The sequence below is a fragment of the Vigna umbellata genome, chromosome 1 (genome assembly GCF_029865625.1).
Source record: "Vigna umbellata cultivar VRB3 chromosome 1, Vumbellata_1.0, whole genome shotgun sequence".
In the NCBI taxonomy this organism is placed as follows: Eukaryota; Viridiplantae; Streptophyta; class Magnoliopsida; order Fabales; family Fabaceae; genus Vigna; species Vigna umbellata.
The window spans coordinates 87,402,853-87,424,872 of NC_142165.1; the positions used below are offsets into that span (position 1 = coordinate 87,402,853).

General features: G+C 38.5%; 2 protein-coding genes across 5 annotated transcripts; one reads left to right on the forward strand and one right to left on the reverse strand.

Moving 5' to 3' along the window:
• Positions 1–288: 288 nt before the first annotated feature.
• LOC124832797 (abscisic acid 8'-hydroxylase 3-like) lies at positions 289–4,530 on the forward strand. The gene is made up of 9 exons (XM_088104607.1): positions 289–596; positions 1,458–1,782; positions 2,370–2,519; positions 3,059–3,310; positions 3,587–3,673; positions 3,790–3,868; positions 3,989–4,095; positions 4,191–4,309; positions 4,388–4,530. The coding sequence occupies exons 1-9, from the start codon at positions 346–348 to the stop codon at positions 4,500–4,502; spliced, it is 1,485 nt and encodes a 494-aa protein (XP_087960733.1). The 5' UTR covers positions 289–345; the 3' UTR covers positions 4,503–4,530.
• Positions 2,021–21,569, reverse strand: LOC124829995 (TIM-barrel signal transduction protein). Of its 4 annotated transcripts, XR_015783708.1 has the most exons (13): positions 21,199–21,569; positions 20,245–20,898; positions 19,344–19,550; positions 18,848–19,063; positions 18,520–18,736; positions 18,012–18,259; positions 6,796–6,974; positions 6,452–6,705; positions 5,479–5,631; positions 4,726–4,916; positions 4,438–4,571; positions 4,036–4,184; positions 2,021–2,503 (listed from the first exon to the last, which is right to left on the reverse strand). XR_015783708.1 is itself a non-coding variant. In XM_088104604.1 (10 exons), exons 1-9 carry the CDS (start codon positions 21,331–21,333, stop codon positions 5,480–5,482), a joined length of 2,262 nt encoding a protein of 753 aa, XP_087960730.1. In that variant the 5' UTR covers positions 21,334–21,569; the 3' UTR covers positions 2,021–2,503; position 5,479. The 4 variants fall into 4 exon arrangements, 2 of the variants coding, with proteins under 2 accessions (XP_087960730.1, XP_087960732.1); XR_015783707.1 differs by lacking the exon at positions 2,021–2,503 and having other exon boundaries at positions 3,993–4,184; XM_088104604.1 differs by lacking the exons at positions 4,036–4,184; positions 4,438–4,571; positions 4,726–4,916.
• Between the last annotated feature and the right edge of the window lie 451 nt (positions 21,570–22,020).

Consider the following 22,020-nt stretch of genomic DNA (forward strand, 5'->3'; position numbering starts at 1 on the left):
AAGAATCTCTTGAGAGAGCCATTTATGAGGTCTAAAAGAAGTATATATAACGTTGGATAACTTCTTTTTAAGAAGGAAATGGTTCTCTTGTAGATTTTAAAACTTCTTTAGACAATGTCTTATTGTAATCGGAATCTTCCAACTTTTTGTGTCACCAATCCTTCGAAGATGCTCCTCGTTCCTTTCCAATATTATACAAACAAAAGCATATGTTGACCTGATAAGCGACGCTGTCGTCATTCTTTTTATATATCATTTTAAGGAACCATATATGGGTTGGTACTTCTTGTCTTCCTTCATAGCAAGCCATTGTTTGGAGAAAAGAGTAACAAGAAAACAAAAGAGATGTTGAATCTGTTGATGAGAGAAGAGGTACTATTGGTAGTGCAGAACTGTTACCACATAATCTTGGTCGCATTATTCACTATAGGAGTAACATATTTCGCTTCAAGAGCATGGAAGAGAGCTACCACAAACCATAGAGAAGAGATTCCTGGAAGGTTGGGACTGCCTTTTCTTGGGGAAACTCTTGCTTTTCTTTCAGCCACTAATAGCACAAGGGGATGCTATGATTTTGTCAGACTTAGGCGATTGTGGTATGTCACTACTTACTTTTCTCTTCCTATATATATACTTGTAAATTCTAAGTGCTTTTCTTTCCGACCAGAATCTGCTCTTGTAAGATAGAAGCTTTTTCATTCTGAACAGAAAAGTATTATAACACATACAAGGACCAGTGCTTGTTTATTAAACCTAGCCTCAACTTTCCACTCACCTAACGACTTTAAGTTAGAACATGTCGACAAGTTATTAGAGCTCATAACTCATGGAAATGTATTACTTCATCGCGTCATACAGATCGGTTGAACAGCTGACTTTCTAGCTATACATGCTCATCATAATTAAGACGTTATTGTACGGTTGAATTTTAGGATAAAAAATGTCTGTTCGTCGTGTTACACATCATCTCATTAGCACGATTATTACATAGTTGAATTTTCAGGTTACAGTAAATTTCTAATCAGAGTGGGGCTGTTTTGAAAATAACCATTAACAAGTGAATCATTGGCTAGTCTGGTTTAAAAATTAGACAAAACTTATATATAGTTCTGTCTATTTTTTGTGTTATTTTTGTCTTAGAAGCTTGTTTGAAGTTACCTAGACTCAAGTTTAATTATTAATTATTGTAAAACAATACAAAGACACGTAAATGTAAGTTTTTAAGTTTCGTAGAACTTGATAAAACATACTGTAAGCTATATTAAAGGCGGAATATGCTTTTTTTTCTTCATATAATCCACTTTTAAGGATAAAATATAGATATTAAAAAAAGTAAATTTTGGTAGTTGTAAAGAAAAAGAGAGATTGAAGGATAAAACATGTAAATATCAAGTGCGTAAAAAATTTTTAGCTATCAAAATAAGATGTTACATTAAAGTTGGTATGTGTTGAAATAGGAATGGAAGATGGTTCAAGACAAGGCTATTTGGGAAGATCCACATATTTGTTCCTAATCCTGAAGGAGCAAGGACCATATTTGCCAATGACTTTGTACTGTTCAACAAGGGTTACGTGAAATCAATGGCAGATGCCGTGGGAGAGAAAAGCTTATTATGTGTACCCGTTGAGAGTCACAAAAGAATAAGGCGTCTTCTATCAGAACCATTTTCCATGACTTCCCTATCCGCATTTGTCACCAAATTTGACAAACTGTTGTGTGGAAGGCTACAAAAGCTAGAAGAAAGCGGGAAAAGTTTCAAAGTGTTGAACTTTTCTATGAAGGTAAAAACAATTTTTACGACTTTAACTTATATACCTATAGATTTTATATTGTAAACTTAACAGAGATAATGATAGATATTTACTATAATGACAATTTATTATTAGCTGATAACATATTTCTTTTTTATATTATCAACATATAATATTTATTAGAAGAAACTATTACCTTGTCTAAGAGTACGTGTTTTCATACGTAAAAAAGAAAAAAATTTCAAGGCGATTATTTGTGAGCATGAACTGAAATAATGTGGCCATATATTGCATAAAAATCAACCAGAGTCCAATTATCAGAATCAAATGTATATGGACCATTTTATGCTTACTCTGCTTAGTATGATGATAATAAAGAACATATTAACCATTTAAGTGGTAGAAATGCCCACATATGGTCCCTTTTTGTTTTCGGCTTTTTAATCATAAGTATACTTATCTTCTCTGGAAAGTGCAGAGCATTAGCAAACATTTACATAGTAACCCAATTAATTTACCAACATAATTTTGACGGTGTGATGTGATACCGCTGTGAAGTCTCAAGTAGACTATATGTGCTCCGAGTCCTAACTCCTATGAACTGTTTGCATATAAAGATGACATTCGATGCAATGTGTGATATGCTGATGAGCATCACGGAGGATTCATTACTACGACAGATCGAAGAAGACTGCAACGCCGTCTCTGACGCCATGTTATCCATTCCCATCATGATTCCTGGTACCAGATACTATAAAGGCATCACGGTTAGTGATATCTTTTAAAAAGTATATACACACACACACATTACAAGTTCTTCAATATAAATATTTGTTCTTTTAAAAAAATTTACCATAATAGACGTACCTAAATTTCTATGGTCTACTTGTTAATTTGAGTACAAAAATAATAATCAAACTTGCTTTTTTTTTCTTTTATTGTTTTTTGCGTCTGAGGTTTAATGGGTAAAATAATTAAGTTTAGTGGTTGATGAAAAAAATCAACTGTTGATATCACGGCACAACGTCATAATAAATAATTGTTGAAATATCAATTTTTTTCTCATCAAAAATTAAAATCAATTTCTTTATTTATTCAATCTTGAACCAGTGAAATCCAAAAACATTGAATAAAACATCAATTCAGTCTTTAAAGTAATCACCCTCCCTCCAAAGCAATCTCTAACCTGATCAAATTATACAAATAATTACGAGGTTTGATCTGTTTAAGGACTCCTTAGGAGAGAAGATGATACTTAAAAACTAAATTGAAAAATTATTCCTAAGGTTTTATTATGGTTAAGCAGGCTCGTAAAAGGCTCATGGAGACCTTCAGAGAGATCATTGCCAGACGTAGGAGGGGAGAAGAAACTCGAGAGGACTTTCTTCAGTCCATGTTGCAGAGAGACTCACTCCCACCCAGTGAAAAACTTGATGACTCGGAGATAATGGATAATCTGCTGACATTGATAATTGCTGGACAAACGACCACGGCAGCGGCAATGATGTGGAGTGTAAAGTTTCTACATGACAACAGAGAAGCGCAGGACATACTCAGGGTGAGATGCTGCACATATTCTAGTCAAACCATGGACCCAAACTCAACTAAGATTAATTACCAACCATAAGTTTTAGCATTATATTTAACCGAATCAACAGTTGAATTTTCTGTCATATCCAGTATTGTTGTAAGTGTCATTTTGATGCTATTTGGAAGGGATAACCGCGTTTTTCTTTCTCAAGGTGGTATTAGGTACGAGAAGGAAGTTCATTGTAGAAAACTATGTGCTCACTTGCACAAGAAAAAATGACCAGAGTTTCATCTTGACTTACAGGAAGAACAGTTATCTATAACCAATATGAAACCAGACGGAGCTTCACTTAACCATGAAGATCTAAACAACATACGTTATGGTTTGAAGGTTAGAATTATACTTTAGAAATGATGCACATGCTATGAAATGATTGCTTGTCTATCTAAACTGGAAGCTCCTACGATAAAAGTTCAAAGTCAAGAATCAATTCGTGTTCTATCCAGGTAGTCAAGGAAACATTGAGAATGTCCAATGTCCTGCTATGGTTTCCTCGTGTCGCACTTCAAGACTGCACGATCGAAGGTGAGTTTACTCAACTCCTTTGAAGATATCAAGACAATTATGTTCATTATGGTTTGCTTAATTATAGGAGGGCGTCATTAGTTTTTCTGGCCTTCTATGACTATGTTACTAACCACACAGGGTATGACATAAAGAAAGGTTGGCATGTTAACATCGATGCAACTTACATACATCACGACTCTGATTTGTACAATGATCCGTTGAAATTCAACCCACAAAGATTTGATGTAATTAGCTTTCTCTCCACTTATTTTGGCTCTTTCTCTGATTTTTTTTGCCACGTCCTTGTGTCAAGAAATTACTTTTCGTCTCATATCTGCAGGAACATCAAAAGCCATACAGTTTCATACCTTTCGGATCAGGGCCTAGGACATGCCTTGGGATCAATATGGCAAAAGTGACAATGTTAGTCTTTTTACACAGGCTTGCTGGTGGTTATACGTGAGTATTTTATGTCATACCAAGATTCCTATTCTTCTTTTCTTCTATAAACGACAATTAAAAGATACTCCTCCGTAGGTGGACCCTTGATGATTTAGACACTTGCTTAGAAAAGAAGGCACACATACCCAGGCTAAGGAGCGGTTGTCCAATAACTTTGAAGTCCTTTAGCAAAACTATGCTAGAGTCATAAAAGAAGGTCATGGAGATTTACAAGAAAGGGAAGGCTTGATCGAACAAAACAGCAGAGAGTAGTCTATATCTGCAGATTTAACATCACATGAAATAAATCCGTGAAAGAGTTAAATATGTGTATCAATCCAATTACCACACACCCTACTTCTAAGAAATGGTAATCCGAATCTATTATCTGGATACTATTAATGAATAGAGTTACGAATTGCATGTAAGATTACCTGGTGGTAGATGATGTGTGTCCTGTTCAAACTTTGGGAGAAATCACAAGAATAACTAGCTGCTTGTTGGAACAATGCGTGGGAAGAAGCCAACCGCTTCCTCTAACAAATTTCGTGTATGGTTTCATATGAAACTACCACAGTATATAGAGGTGGAGGGTAGGTAGTCTTGTGTCTTTTTTAGTGGCCCACTACAATAATCCACACAAAAGCAGGAAAGTGCTTATGAAGCAACGAGAGACAAGTACACAACTGATAACTATTGGGATAAACTGATATAATCCAAGTAATTTGACCTCTATCTAATCAGAGTTTTACACAAGTAAAATTACTATTTCAGTCAACAAATAGCAATATATCAATCTGTGCAAGTCCCCCACACAATACATGTTTGATCCCACACTCACTCTTGGCTACGTGTGTTGTGGATCAAGATCCTTTGAAGTGCAAGGTTCGCTTTCACCAGTAAAAAGTAGTGTTGATATACGGGTTATGCATAACAAACTAGGAGTTTGTTATAACCCGTTCAAGAATATCTTGTCAATGGTAATTACTTGAACTTCAAACTGCATCCTCTGCTCTTTAGAGTATAAAAGAAAACGGCTTGAACAATACTTGTGATTCATTATTTCCAAAATTTTATATCAGTAAATCCTATAATGTTCACAAACTCTATGCAATGACAAAATAACAGCCACATTAGCAATATAATGAACAGAAAACTGACATGAAAAAAGTACAGACATGTTAAACCTTAATGAATAGAAATTGACTTGTACTCTTTAACTGTATTTGTAATAGCCTGCTCTACCGGAAGTCTTTCCATACTTGAAGCCCCATAAAACCCATGGACTCCTTTGGTTCTCTTTAATATGAATTCCGCTTCCTTTGGACCAGATATTGGACCTGCATATTCCAAGAGATTATTCTGAGCTGGGACTATAAGTTGACAAACACAAACAAATACTCTATTAAGAACAGTGAACAGTGAATGTAGTGAAGTTCAATAACCACATCAAGAGCCGGCCTCTTTAGTAGCCAAAAGTTACTGGTAAAACATTCCCCTACAAACTAGAAATTAAGCACACAAGGCAAACAACAAACATAATTTAATGGGCAATGATGATAAGGCTCACATCCCCCACCACAAAATTTACCATCAACAATAAACAAATACATTTACTGTTCTCAACTAATTTCTCACACCAAAAACCAACATACTCAAGAACAACTCGCTAAAAAACCATCCAAGACAATTGGATAAAATGTTCTCACTGGCTGTCGCATTCATCACTGAAAACTTATCGTGCAGAGCATCCAAACACTTTGAAAATTAAAACACATCTAAACTTCGAGTCCAATCTTTCTTTGCTTACAGATCAAAGCCTTTTCCATTCCTTTTTACTGAAACCCTCCTTGACCGTAACATCTTTTCTTTTCTTTTGGTTTAACTTTGTCACTCTTTTGGGTTGACCGTACACAAATTAAGCCAAATAGAAGTTTTTCAATATGAACAGGAAATATGAAAAGATTCAATACATGGCTCCAACATAAGATATAGGAAGATGCTTTTCAGTTATCTGTTAATAAGCATTCTACACTTCTGGTCTAGGCCCAAATAATAATAATTGACCAGTGAACACTTAATTTAACATTTAATCTTCAAATAGTGCATCCATAAAACTTCAAATATACATTCATAAAACTTTTGAGCTGACTTGCATACCTCCATGGCACAACACGATGACATTGGGATTGATGCTGTGTGCTGCTTCTGCAATAGCTTGTACACGAATTACACTGTCATCAAGTGAAACAGCTGTTTTTGCACCTATGGAGCCTGTTGTAGTTAGACCCATATGGGCAACTATAATATCAGCGCCGACTTTAGCCATTTCAATAGCTTCATGTTGATTGAATGCATATGGAGTTGTCAAGAGACCCATTTTATGGGCTTTCTGGATCATCTGAACTTCCAAGCTGATAATTTAATAGGAAAACGAAATAAAGTTGGGAGAGATGTAACACTCTAACTAATATGATATGAGAAATTGTTTTCCAAATACCCACCTATATCCCATTCCCGTTTCTTCAAGATTTTGTCGAAAATTCCCATCAAATAACCCTACTGTAGGAAAGTTTTGTACCCCAGAGAATCCAGTAGACTCCACCTGTCTAAGAAAGTAATCCATTCTGCGGAAGGGATCAGTTGCACATACACCAGCAAGAACTGGAACCTTCTTTACCACCTGAAAACAAAATATAAGTCATACGTAATGGAAAAGAAAGAGATATAGTACTAGCATGGCAAGGGGATTTCATAATTACATAAAGTTACCAATTTTTATTCAAGATGGGTATTGAGGGTTAATACTTTATTGCTAGTTAATCTGACCTCAAGAATTAGTATTTTCAGTTTCTTAAATGTCGAAAAGCTTAAGTTATTAGTTGAAAGTGCATGAACAGCCTTCTATGTGACATTTCTAACACTTCACCTCATACAAAAGTATTTTAGGCTTTGAAGAGTGGACAAGCATGGGTGCACCTACCTTGAGTTAAAATTCAACTTTTTATTAAAAGAACGGGGTGGATTGATCAAACTGTGATCACTTGGTCAATAGCCTTTGATAGTTGAAGCAACTTTTCAAAAGGATATGCTATTAGTTCAACGCACATGTGAATATTATAAGTAGGAGAGTAACTCAACTACTCTCAGGATTAGTTAGTGATTAATTACAAGTGGAATAGAACTGTCATTAGCTTGATATGGTATATGCCTAAATATATACAAACACACATACACACTCCTAATCTCAATCTTTCGAAATAACAAAATTCAGTTTCTTTCTTTATTATTTTCATGATTTCAGAGCTTGGCGATCCTCGATGGTGAAGTCTGTTACGATCTAAGGTAGGAGTAATAATAAGGGTTGGAAAATATATGAGCAGAGAATATTTAATATAAGTTAATTAGAGTAAATAAATATAGTATAAGTTAATTAGAGTAAATAAATATATATTTAGGGAAATATTCAATATAAGATATTTATAATTAAGGATATATGCTAGGATAATATACGGAGAGATATTTATATTAAATATAGGGATATTTATATTAAATATTAAATATAAGGATATTTATATTAAATGCAAATATATTCTAGAGGAATATTTAATAAGAGATGGGCGGGAAATAATTAATATAAATAAGGTTAGAGTCCAGGGTTAAAGACATGCTTTTTATTATTGAGTTTTGTGACAGACATTATTGTCTTGTGAGGGAGGTTATGCTCTCAAAGTAATTGAAGGAGGTTATGCTCCCAATTATTGTTTACCCTTGTTTATTCAGATATTACCATCAATAAAAGAGATCCATTCATCCATTGTTATTCATTTATTGTTCTATTACGTGTGAGAGAGTGTGAAAGGTTGTATTTGGCTAGTTTACGTACTCAGGTACGTAACAATTGGTCCGACCTGCCGGATCATCATGGAGGGAAGAGTGAATGTCATTGAAGGAAGATTGGAGGTCATAGAAATCTCCATGGGAGGACTGGAGGCAGCAGTCCAAGAACTGGTGAAGGTGATGGGAGAGCAAGGTCAACGACATGAGGGAAATCCTAATGGAAGTTAGGGGTCTGTCAACGGGAGAAGGAATGAGGAGGACGAGAGAGATGGCAGCAGGCTAGATGGTGGACACCGAGAGGAGCAACCGTATTGGAGGAGAAGGGTAGACTTACCCATCTTCGAAGGAAGCGATCCTTTGAATTGGATCAATAGAGCGGACAAATTCTTTGAGCTACAAGGAGTGTCTGAGGAAGAAAAGTTGCGCCTAGCCTATATCAGCATGGAGGGAATCGCGGGACACTGGTTCAGATTCTGGAGGGAGAAGGCCAGGAATCGTTCGTGGCAGGATTAAAGGAGTCAATGGTGATCCGTTTTGGAGGAAGAAACCGGGGAACCGTCTTTGAGAGACTGGCGGCCGGTAAACAATCAGGAACCGTGGAAGAATACATCCAAGAATTTGAAGTCTTGGTCGGCCAAACGGAAACAATGCCCGACGCACAACTGATGGGGTACTTTATGGCAGGATTGCAGGAGGGGATCCGTAATCAACTCAGATTACTTGATTCGCAGGAGTTGATGGACGTTATGAGACTGGCAAAGGACGTGGAAGAGTTCCAAGGGGGCGTGAAGGCTGGGAGCGGAAGTGTGATCGAGAATCAATCTGGAGAAAAACCGAACAGGGTGGATACGCAACTGGAGCTCAGTCGCCCGAACCAAGGCCGAACGGTAACTGACGTGGAGAGCCGAGCGGACATCACGGAGAATGTGGGGACCGGACGAAAGGAAAGAAACGTGAGGGATCTACCTTATGAGGAATATGAAAAACGTAGGAAAGAAGGAAGGTGCTTTAGATGCGGCGAGCGGTTTGGTCCTGCGCACCGTTGTCCGGACAGGAGTTTGAGAGTCCTGATATATGCAGAGGACGACGAAGAATTTCCACCACCCAAACCTCCAGACTTGAATTGATGAGGAGCCATGAGATCAAGCTCCCCAATCCAACCTTGGGGACAAGGTTGTTTTGCAGCGGGGAGTAATGTTACGATCTAAGGTAGGGGTAATAATAAGGGTTGGAAAATATATGAGCAGAGAATATTTAGTATAAGTTAATTAGAGTAAATAAATATAGTATAAGTTAATTAGAGTAAATAAATATATATTTAGGGAAATATTCAATATAAGATATTTATAATTAAGGATATATGCTAGGATAATATACGGAGAGATATTTATATTAAATATAGGGATATTTATATTAAATATTAAATATAAGGATATTTATATTAAATGCAGATATATTCTAGAGGAATATTTAATAAGAGATGGGCGGGAAATAATTAATATAAATAAGGTTAGAGTCCAGGGTTAAAGACATGCTTTTTATTATTGAGTTTTGTGACAGACATTATTGTCTTGTGAGGGAGGTTATGCTCTCAAAGTAATTGAAGGAGGTTATGCTCCCAATTATTGTTTACCCTTGTTTATTCAGATATTACCATCAATAAAAGAGATCCATTCGTCCATTGTTATTCGTTTATTGTTCTATTACGTGTGAGAGAGTGTGATAGGTTGTATTTGGCTAGTTTACGTACTCAGGTACGTAACAAAGTCACTCTCTTCACTATGGACTATATCAACATCCTGGTGTATCCAAGTTCTTCCATTTCTCTACAAGCCCTATGTGATGCTGATTAGGGTGCAGATAGATGATCTACTTCTAGTGCAACAGTCTATTTTGGTACAAATCTTATATCTTTGAGGTCTAAAAAGCAACAAGTTGTTGCTCAAGCAAGTACTGAAGCTGAATACGGAAGGCTAGCTCAATTCACTACAGAAATTTTATGGTTTTAGACACGTCCCCCTGAATTGGTATTTCTTATTCACCCATCATATATTGCAATAGCCAGTTGTTGTTTCTTTGCCTCTGTTGAAATATATTGTATTGTATAACTGGCCTTTTAGTTTTGGGCTTTTAGGGCTGATCCATTGTTCCTTATATAGGACTTTTCTGTGTAATAGAAACTTTAACCACAGTAATAATATTTTTTACCATCTCTCAAACTTTCACATGGTATCCAGAGCTGGTTAGGGTTCGCCGCTGCTCACTGTCCGCGCCGTCGTTCACTGTCGCTTCCGCCGCCGCCGTCCGCCGTCGCCGCCGCCGCCGTCCGCCGTCGCCGCCGCCGCCGTCGCTGCCTTTTCTCCGGCGAAGTTAAGGGTTCGGTGCGCCTCGACGAGCGCGACCCATCCCTGGTGGTCGCCGCCTCATCCTTCTTTCGACGCGCCGTCACGCGTCGTTTCTCTCTAACCTCTCTCGGGCGCGTGGGCTTCACGCGCCGCCTCTCCCGTGTCGGATCTTCACCGCGCCACTGCCGGTCGTTTCGCCTCCTCTCCTGAGTGTATTGTGGTCTCTGATTTGCTGTTCCGTTGACGGTTGCTCCGTTTAGGGTTTCTTCCCACACCTTTTTCCCCTCTTTTCTTGTTTGGCTTTATAATGGCTGGGCTTGGAACACCGTCTCTCTCTGCTACTCCAACCATTACTTCTGCAAAACTCAATTGGAAAAACTATCTATCTTGGTCTTCTTCCGTGGAGTTATGGTTTCTTGGTCAAGGACACCATGATCATCTTGAACAAGATGTTTCCACCGTTCCTGAAGAAGAGAAATCTCAATGGCAGAAACTTGATTTTCAACTATGTGCTGTCTTATGGCAATCTGTTGAACCAGAAGTCTTAGAAATTTTAAGACCTTACAAATCGTGCTCTTCCTTTTGGAGAAAAGCTCACGATATCTTTGCTAATGATGTGCAACGTCTCTTTGATGCAACTCAAAGAGTGACTTCCCTCAAACAAAACAATCAAGATATGGTTACTTACATAGGAACGGCCCGTGCTGCTGTAGAAGAATTGAAGAATTTCCTTATGGCTGATTCTTTAGAAGGCCTAAACAAGAAGCTTGATAAGTTTTATATGGTCTTAATTTTAAGAGGTCTACATTCAGATTTTGATCATGTTCGTGATCAAATGTTAGCTAGTGATCAAGTTCCATCAATGGACAGCTTAGTTACTCGACTTCTTCGGGTACCTTCATTAGTTAAAGACGAAAGTTCAATTGGTGGTATTGAAACATCAGCTATGGTAGCACCACAAGGAAGAGGAGGAGGCAGAGGCAACCGAGGAGGACGTGGTGGCCGTGGTATGCGTCCTCAGTGCACATATTGTAAGAGGATAGGCCATACTCGAGAGAAATGTTATGCCTTACATGGATATCCTGACAAAGTCGCTCATGTTTCGAAATCTGATGATCTCGAACCCAAAATTTCAAATGAAGAATACCAAGAATTTTTGAAGTATAAGTCTGGAAAATCTTCTAATCCTGACCAATCCTCTTCCATGTCCAATGTGTCAACTGCCTGTATATCTCAATCTGTGGAAGGTCACAATCCATGGATCCTTGACTCAGGTGCCTCAGACCATATCTCTGGTACTATTTCTTCATTTTCTTCCATGTCCTCTCAGAAAATTCCTCATTTAATTACTGTTGCCAATGGATCCAAAGTTGCATCTCAGGGAATTGGCAGAGTTTCCTTATCTCCTTCACTAAATTTAAATTTTGTTTTGTATATTCCTCATTGTCCTTACAATTTAATCTCCTTGAGCCAATTGACTCGTTCCTTAAATTGTTCTGTAACCTTTACTGCTAATTCCTTTGTTATACAGGAACATGGTACGGGTCGCCTGATTGGAGAAGGACATGAGTCTCGAGGACTTTATTTTTTGAAACATAGCTCTTCAGTTTCCTGTTTTACCACTTCATCTCCAAAACTTTTGCATGATCGGTTGGGCCATCCAAGTTTATCCAAGTTGAAGATGATGGTTCCAAGTCTCAAGAACATTCAAGTCCTAGATTGTGAGTCGTGTCAATTAGGAAAACATGTTAGATCTTCTCATCCTAAAAAGTCTGAGACACTATGTAATTCTCCTTTCTCAACTATTCACTCTGATATTTGGGGACCAAGTCGTGTCACTTCTTTTGGTTTTAATTATTTTGTAACCTTCATTGATGAATTCTCTCGATGTACTTGGGTTTATTTAATGAAAGAGAGATCTGAACTTTTGTCCATATTTGTGTCCTTTATTAATGAAATTAAGAACCAATTTGGGAAGACAATTAAAATCCTTCGTAGTGATAATGCTAAGGAATATTTTTCTTCAGTGTTTTCTTCATTTTTATCTTCCCAAGGAATTTTACATCAGTCAACATGTCCTCACACTCCACAACAAAATGGTATTGCAGAGAGGAAGAATAGACATCTCATTGAAACTGCACGCTCCTTGATGTTGAATACTAATATTCCTGTACATCACTGGGGCGATGCAGTCCTCACTGCCTGTTTTCTAATCAATAGGATGCCTTCTTCCTCTCTTGAGAATAAAATTCCTCATTCTGTCATTTTTCCAAATGACACTCTATATCATATCTCCCCACGTGTATTTGGGTGTACATGTTTTGTCCATAATGTTTCTCCAGGTCTTGATAAGCTATCCGCAAAGGCTATTAAGTGTGTCTTCTTGGGATATTCTCGTCTTCAGAAAGGGTATAAATGTTATTCTCCCTCCACCAAGAGATATTATATGTCTGTTGATGTCACATTCTTTGAGGATACACCGTTTTTCTCGTCCTCTGTGGAGGATCGTTCATCTGTTCAACAAATGTTGTCTCTACCATCGTGTGATCCCTTGGTTATTCCTGCTTCTATACCTCAAACTCAAAATGTGAATGACATTGTTCCTCCACCTCTTCTCACATATCAGCGTCGGAGACAATCTCAAGCTCAGAACAATGAAGATCCTCTAGACTCATCTCCTCCTCCATCAGCTCACCAGACCATGGATCCTTCATCCTCCTCGTCTTCTACTGACTCAGATGATAATTTGCCCATTGCCCTTCGAAAAGGTATTCGTTCTACTCGTAATCCATATCCTGTTTATAATTTTTTGAGTTATCATCGTTTGTCTTCTACCTATTTCTCTTTTGTTTCCTCCTTATCCTCCCTTAAGACTCCTAATAATATTTATGAGGCACTTGATCATCCTGGATGGCGTCAAGCCATGGTTGATGAAATGCAGGCCCTTGACCACAATGGTACTTGGGACCTTGTTCCTCTTCCTCCTGGTAAGAAGCCTGTTGGCTGCCGATGGGTTTATGCTATTAAGGTTGGTCCTACTGGTGAAATTGATCGTCTCAAAGCTCGTCTAGTAGCTAAGGGATATACTCAAGTTTATGGCATTGATTATTGTGATACTTTTTCTCCTGTGGCTAAAACCAGTACAGTTCGTATTTTACTTGCTATGGCTGCCATTCGTCATTGGCCACTTTACCAGTTGGACATTAAAAATGCCTTTCTTCAGGAGATATACATGGAGCAACCTCCTGGGTTTGTTGCTCAGGGGGAGTCTGGGTTAGTTTGTAAATTACGCCGTTCCCTCTATGGCCTGAAACAATCACCTCGTGCTTGGTTTGGTAAATTTAGTCGGGTTGTGCAAAATTTTGGATTGAAACGATGTGAGGCGGATCACTCAGTGTTTTATGGTCATTTTTCTCCTGACAAATGTGTTTATCTCATGGTGTATGTTGATGATATTGTTATTACAGGGAATGACAACACTAAAATTACTCAATTAAAGAATCATTTGTTCAACCACTTTCAGACTAAAGATCTGGGTCGTCTAAAATACTTCCTTGGTATTGAAGTGGCACAGTCAAAAGGTGTCATCATTTCACAAAGGAAATATGCTCTTGATATTTTAGAGGAAACAGGCTTGACAAATTGCAAGCCTATTGATAGTCCTATGGACTCAAATCAAAAGCTAATGAGAGATCAAGGTGAACCTTTCTCAGATCCAGAGAGATATAGAAGGCTGGTTGGAAAACTCATATATCTTACAATAACAAGACCTGATCTTTCTTATCCAGTGGGAGTTGTGAGTCAATTTATGCAGAATCCACATGTTGACCATTGGAATGCAGTGATTCGAATTCTCAGATACATAAAAGGAAATCCAGGACAGGGATTGTTGTATGAGGACAAGGGAAGCACTCAGATTGAAGGATATTGTGATGCAGATTGGGCTAGTTCTCCAATAGATCGAAGATCTACTACAGGATATTGTGTTCTACTTGGAGGGAACCTTATATCTTGGAGAAGTAAGAAACGAAGTGTTGTTGCTAGATCTAGTGCTGAAGCTGAATACCGATCTATGGCTTTGACTACATGCGAACTTGTGTGGATCAAGCAACTTCTCCAAGAATTGAAATTTTGTGGAAATGAGTCGTTGAAATTGTACTGTGACAACCAAGCAGCCCTTCATATTGCCTCCAATCCAGTGTTTCATGAGAGAACAAAACATATAGAAATTGATTGTCATTTTATTAGAGAGAAGTTGTTGACTAAGGAACTTGTTACTGAGTTTGTCAATTCTAATGAACAACTCGGAGACATTATGACCAAATCTCTAAGGGGGCCTAGGATTCAATGTATATGTTCCAAGCTTGGTGCATATGATCTATATGCTCCAGCTTGAGGGGGAGTGTTGAAATATATTGTATTGTATAACTGGCCTTTTAGTTTTGGGCTTTTAGGGCTGATCCATTGTTCCTTATATAGGACTTTTCTGTGTAATAGAAACTTTAACCACAGTAATAATATTTTTTACCATCTCTCAAACTTTCACAGCCTCAAAATCTAGTTCTTCATGCCAGGATCAAAGATATGGATTTAGTTCTCTTTGTTGTCAAAGAAAAAATCATTGCCAAAGAGCTAATTGTCAAACATATTCCAGCCCAAAACTGAGATCATTTGCGATTCCCACCCACCTACAGTTTGTAGAGTGTGTGTGTGTGAATACCATATGAAAGAGGGCAGTTCTCAATTGCACTCAGAGTCAGTTAATGGTTAGTTATAAGCTGATAAAAGCTGCCACTAGTATAGGCATGTACTGTTAGGACATGGAGGGTTTATGAAAGGAGAAAGGTGAGGAAGAGTACTTAACTGCTAAACAGTTAAGTGGGGCGGGAAAAGGGTCTTTATAAAAGGACCTCTTTTATTGTTGTCAGTAGACAGTTTTTTACTTTGAGTTGTAGACCGGTTCAGACCTGGTGAAGGAGGTTAAGCTCCTGGTTTTCCCAGTTGTATTCTTGATTCTTTGATGTGAATAAAGCCGATTCATTACCATTTCTTGTTGTGAGTTTTACTGAAGTGTGCGAGTGAGGTAGAAAGTTAAGATTCTTACCCAGATTCCTAACAAAGTAGTCTAACCTGCCGGATCCCAAATCGGAGGGAGAACAAGATGGAAGGGAAGTTACATGCTCTGGAGAACCGAATTGAAGGAAGAATGAACGTAGTTGAAGGACGAATGGAACATCTGGAGATGGCAGTAGACGGATTGAAGGCGGAGTCAGCGGCAAACCGGCAAGACTCAATCGCGATGCGTAAAGATATCGAAGAACTTATGCGGTTGATGAGTGCGTGCACCAAACCCGCCGATGAGAAAGCTGATGGAAGCCAGAGTTCAGTCAATGACAATCGGAGGGACTGGCACGATGACGCAGAAGGAGAAAGAGATGGGGAGCGTTCAAAGAACCCACCCAATTGGAGGCGAAGGGTGGAGTTACCCATATTTGAAGGACCCAATCCTTTGAATTGGATTAATAGGGCCGAAAAATTCTTTGAGATACAGAAGGTGGCGGAGGCTAAGAAGATCGAACTGGCCCATATTAGCATGGAGGGCAGCGCGGGGTACTGCTTCAAATCCTGGAAGAAGAAAGCCAAGAATCGTTCTTGGAATGGTTTGAAGGAAGCCCTGGTGATACGGTTTGGAACCATCATTGAGCGTTTGGCGGTATCCAAACAGAAGAGGACGGTGGATGAGTCTGTACAAGACCTCAAGATTTTGGCAGGTCGCGGGTTAGAAGACGAGTCATTTGGGGGACAAATGCGAGGAGCTGTGACCGAGCGGTCAAAGGTCAAGTACTGTAGACCAGACCGATCGGGATTGTTCGGTCCAGGCCATCAGTGGCCAAAAAAGAGTCGAGGGACGGTCATTTTGGGGGAGGATGAAGAGGTGGAGACTGAGGAAGCTGAGACCGAAGTAGAACGAAAGCAGACGGAGATGTCCGCTTTCTCGGCTGGAGGCCTCACTCAGAAAAAAATGATGAAGCCGAAAGGTTTGATAGGGGACCGAACGGGTATGGTTTTGACCGACAGTGGAGCCAGCCACAGTTTCATAGGCAAGGTACTAGTATAGGATCGGGGTTTACCCATGGAGGATACCCAACCGTACCAGGTGAGCTTTGGGGATGAGTAGAGGAAGAAAACCAACACCGACCGAACGGTTGAAGTTAGCGAGAAGGAACTGAATGGTAGATCGAGTGTTGCCGAGCGGTCCGAGGTCGAACGCAATATCCTAGGTGAGGTTGTCGAACGGTCCGAGACAGAATTAGACCTGAAGCAGACGGAGTTGTCCACTCTCTCGATTGGAGGCCCTATTTAGCCAAAAGCGATGAAGCTGCAATGTTCGATAGGGGACCGAACAGTATTGACCATTAAAGGACGAAACCGAACGGTGGTCCCCATTATTGGACGAAACAGAACAATATTGACTAGGGTGTTCGATCAAAGAGGGAAGAAGGTATTCAGCAAGGGGGATCCAACACTAGCTAGAAGGTGGGGGAAGCCAGACGCTTTGTTAAAAATAAAGGAAGTAGGACCGTGGACCTTGGTGTGGAATTTGGGGGTGCTAAGAAGGAAAGAGGAAGAATGGAAGATAGTGAGGGAGAAATTGCCACCACCTAAGCCTCCAGACCTAAATTGGTGGGCAGTAGCCAGTGGATTCTCTTCAGATGATAACAAGATGATGAAGAGGTGCCAAGAGACCAAGCTTTTCGGTTCCAACCTTGGGGACAAGGTTGATTCTAAAGGAGGGAGTAATGTTAGGACATGGAGGGTTTATGAAAGGAGAAAGGTGAGGAAGTACTTAACTGCTAAACAGTTAAGTAGGGCGGGAAAAGGGTCTTTATAAAAGGACCTCTTTTATTGTTGTCAGTAGGCAGTTTTTAACTTTGAGTTGTAGACCGGTTCAAACTTGGTGAAGGAGGTTAAGCTCCTGGTTTTCCCAGTTGTATTCTTGATTCTTTGATGTGAATACAGCCGATTCATTACCATTTCTTGTTGTGAGTTTTACTAAAGTGTGCGAGTGAGGTAGAAAGTTAGGATTCTTACCCAGATTCCTAACATGTACATAAACGCTGTATCTCTCTCTTTCAAGATAACAGTAACAGAATTCAGTATCTCCTAAGGGTTCACTACCCTGTTGTGATGGCCCTAACCCAAATAGCTTTCTGATTTAGCCATTGGACCTTTTCCCTGAACAGCCCACTCTTCATTTTATTTTATCTGTTCAAAACCCCATGGTGATATGCATTATTTTGGAAAAGAAAAGTTTTCTTCCTTAAAGACTACCAATCATATTTTGTGACGTTTCATAGTTTAGTTTCTCCACTTATCACCAGCTATATTAAACAAGAATTTTGAAATTAGTGTACGCTTGACTTAAGAAGCATCTGCAAAATCAGACACTTTGAGGGAAAAGAACTTCAATAGAAGTTAGCAGTTGGACAATACTTTTAAAGTATTCTAGAACAAGTAAACAATTAATGGCATACTGGCAAAACTTCATTGGCCATGTCGAGAACAACAGCATTAGCATCAGCAAAAGGTAATAATCCGGCTAATGAACCTCTTCCAGCCATTCGGAAGCGCCCAGAGTTGTACAAAACTATTAGATCAACCCCTCCAGCTTCTTCAAACTTGGCAGATATACCAGTCCCTGCACCAGCTCCTATTATAGGAATTCCTTTATCTATTTGATGTTTCAGTTGCTGTAATATGAGCTGTGTTTTCTCCAAAGTTTCTGCAAGCAAAAATGAAATCATTTCCATAGTTGACATATATTTTCTACCAAAAGGAATTCTGGAGAGCGCCTAATATAAGTCAAATTAAACAGCTTTTCAGCACAAAAAGAAGCAATTGGCTTTCAATAAATCTCTTTCAGGCCAACACGAAATAAGTTTTACAAGAGCAAAACACACAAATAATGAGTAAAATTGAAAGAACTAATTACTTATTGCAAAATACTGATTAGCATAATGCAAATTCAAATTAAATGAGAACCTGTTCTAGCTTCTGGGAATTCACTAGGTGGATAGACGATGGTCCCAAAGCTTGATGCATTTGAAACATAATCTTCATTAAATTGTTCAACAGATTCAGGATTGACAACTTGTTGTTGAGTAGAATCTGTACTAGTTTTCTCATTAATCTCTAAAAATGCATCAACCAATGCATTTGCAAATTCAAGGTCATTAATATGATGAGGATACACCTTTACCTGTACACAACTCTTTTAACTTTACAAAATACTCAGCAATAAATAAAATGAAATTAAGAAAACTTGAAGCTGATAATTATGATAAGGAATACTATCGAGCAACCATAGTACCTGTCTATCACCATTAGTTGCAATAAGGTTTTGTAATTCACGAAGAAGAGTACCAGTTGCATCTGGATCATAGAAAGGCTTCCCAGGTGCATCTAAAGCAGATACGCCCTTCTCTGGAAGGCACACACAAATCTTAGATGATGAAGTCTGCAGTTTCTTTGCTATGAAATCAGCAAATTTTTTGTTCTCATCTACTGTTGTTCGCATGAGTGAAACCTGCAAAAATAAATAATTGATTTCTTATGTTGGCATAAAATAATGACTTCAAGCATTTTAACACATGGTAAACATCTTCAGTTGCAGGGAATGATAAAGTGTATTGTGAAAGTCCAGTTTTGGTAGTAGTCACAGGATTGCAGGAAATATGCATCTAAGTTCAAGGAGAAAATGATGAACAAAATACTTTGTAGGATCTTACAGGTAATCTAATCACAAGCAGATATGACTAGTTTTCAAGCAAAGACCAAAACAGAACGCAGTCATATAGAATAGTCACCTGTTTATTGTGTTCATATATATTTCTCTGCTGAAATTTCGATGGTATAGTATCTTTTGCTCCAAAGTTCACCATGTCTAATGCCCCCACACTCAAAACTAACGGGATTTTATTTTCTATGATGGCATCAAAACGAGAACTATCACAAGCCATTACACCTCCAACTATGTAGTCTGCTACCTCTGTCGTTGTGATGTCAAAAACACCCTAACCGAAAAAGAAAGGAAGATGAGTGAACAGAAAAGGAGACACAAATACATAAAGAAGTATCTGCAATGAAAAAAAATAAATATAAAAAACACAATACAAGTGATTTCAAAACGCTTATCCCAAGTCATTTCATCTGACAAGATCACACAATTATGTGCAAGAACCTTATGAGTTTACTTTCCCAAAACAGAATACGTATCCATATATCTAAAATAAAATGAAGGCGGTATTGAGTTTAATAAATACTCAATGTTCCTTGGTTAGGGTTGAAAATGACTAGGCAAAAAATGAATTTCTCTCCAAGAACATTCAATATGCTCGAGTCAGCGTAAGTAGCTTAGCCTTGACAGCCATACAGTTAGGTCATAGGCCTGTGCTCTTGATGTATATAAAACAAGTCCAATCAATTGGAAGCTGCAACTAAACAAGGATCATAACTTAACCTCCTCAAATGTGACATCCATAAGGTGCATTGATTCAAAAAGTAAGGAAATTGCAACATGAAGCCTCAACAGAAAATACTGTCCTAAGCGTAAGTATTCTAAATTCATAGAAGACCAAAGCAGAATTGTCCAGATAAAATATTTCTTATACTATGATTTCAAAACAAGTGAAATTCCAACACGTTCAAAACACAACATCAGCTAAATTTCCCATACTTAAATATACACGGACTTAGCTATTTCAATACCTGTATAAACCCCTCTCTAACCAAATTCTCCATGGCCCTGCCACCAACCCCAGTTGCATGGAAAACCAGGGTCTCATAACCTTCTTTATGCAACCTATCCTGGACAGCATTAACACAAGGAGTAGTAACTCCAAACATAGTTATCCCAACTGTAGGTTTATCTTCAACGCTAGAAGAATCCTTTAAGCTCTGAATCCTTCCAACAACCATCCCAGCAAATGCAGCCGCGGCATTAGACAAGATCAGTCTGCTAACCCTGTTGATGCCTGCAATGTCCACAACAGATGGGAACAAAACCAAATCTGAGGTTCCAACATAAGGTTCAGTTTGACCGCTGGCCACTGTGGAGACGATGACCTTGGGGATCCCAATCGGGAGAGAGGTGAAGGGAGACGACAGCAGTGACGTACCCCCACTCCCTCCAACACCAATAACACCAACAAGACATTGATCCTCATGAGACTTCTTCAAGAACTGCTCCAATGCCTGGCTCATCGCGGCAACCGCCTTGCCCCTGTCATCCGGGAGAAGCAAGGGTTCGTTTGTCCCAGTGTTGTAGGAAGAGACAACGTCATTCCTGGAAATAAACGGGAAATCTTGCAAACTTTGTGGCGCATTCGAACCAGTGGAGACATCAACCACCACCACCTCTACCTGTCACCAACTCCCATCAAAATATAACTAATCAAACTACAAAAAACACGATTTAGAGTCTGAAATATATATTGCTCTCCGGTAGTGACTGTTCACATTACCTTGACATGATAAAACTTCAATTAATTTGCCAATATGTCGCTACTTTCACCAATTAATTAGCTTAATAAAAAGTTTCATGTTAAAGAACTAATTTCTATATTCAGATAAAAACAACAAAAAATACTAATTAAGGGATCAAATAGAATAATGGTGGTAGCTGTTGCATGAATTGAACAATTATGAGTACTACGTGTGTACCTTGGAGGAGGAGGAGGAGAAGCGGTGGAGGTTGGAGCGAAGTGAATCGGAGAGGAATCGGAGCTCGTGGAGCTTGGTGTCGAGGGTTCCGACGCAGAAAACTCGAAGAGTTGTGGAGTGGTTGTGGTGTGCCATATTAGAGAGTCAAGGGAATGGAGGGAGAAATCACACCTTTCTTTGCCTCAACAAACTCACTCGAAATATTGTAGCATTCCCTTCCCATGTGCCATTAAACGGACTTTCAACCAAACAAGATACGATTTCTTCACAAAATCATTACAGTTGGCATCACTTTTCAATCGCCTCCTGTTAACTCATTTTCTGCTCACCGCTTACATTTTTATTTTCTCTAGTCTCTCTCCTTCGTAAACAATTGTGGTTTCTATACATGTTCCAAACTGATCTCAACATCAGAATTTTTTTTTATTAAAAATATATTTTAACAGCACACGTGGAGTGATATTTACTAAAAGAGCTAATTAACTTTAAGGATATTTTCATCGGAATCATTTCTTTAAAATTTTCTTTAAAAACTTCAATTTTTTATATTTTAATCTAAGGGTGTTGCTCCCTCCATCACCTTAAGTGTTTCTGCATCTCTATTTTATTCCAAAAATACTCTACACATCTCTACTATTTTTTTTATTCCAAAAATACCTTACACCTCCCAACTATCCTCAACAATCTTTCTCTTACTCTCTCTGTGTTAATGGAACATTCATATGACTTAGATTTAAACTTGTGATATATTGCAAAATATAAAATTTAGAAAAAACTTCAATATTAGTGCTTCTAGCACTTCCATTTTATAAACTTAAATAA

What these genes read in the sequence shown, in the direction of transcription:
- LOC124832797 (XM_088104607.1), top strand. Translation starts at nt 346, where the DNA reads ATGTTGAATCTGTTGATGAGAGAAGAGGTACTATTGGTAGTGCAGAAC. An exon ending in GATACTATAAAGGCATCACG is followed by an intron (nt 2,520 to 3,058) that starts GTTAGTGATATC and finishes ATGGTTAAGCAG; the next exon opens with GCTCGTAAAAGGCTCATGGA. An exon ending in AAGCGCAGGACATACTCAGG is followed by an intron (nt 3,311 to 3,586) that starts GTGAGATGCTGC and finishes CTTGACTTACAG; the next exon opens with GAAGAACAGTTATCTATAAC.
- LOC124829995 (XM_088104604.1), bottom strand. Translation starts at nt 21,333, where the DNA reads ATGGCACACCACAACCACTCCACAACTCTTCGAGTTTTCTGCGTCGGA. An exon ending in TATATGAACACAATAAACAG is followed by an intron (nt 19,064 to 19,343) that starts GTGACTATTCTA and finishes TTATTTTTGCAG; the next exon opens with GTTTCACTCATGCGAACAAC. An exon ending in CATCGTGTTGTGCCATGGAG is followed by an intron (nt 5,632 to 6,451) that starts GTATGCAAGTCA and finishes TGGAATATGCAG; the next exon opens with GTCCAATATCTGGTCCAAAG.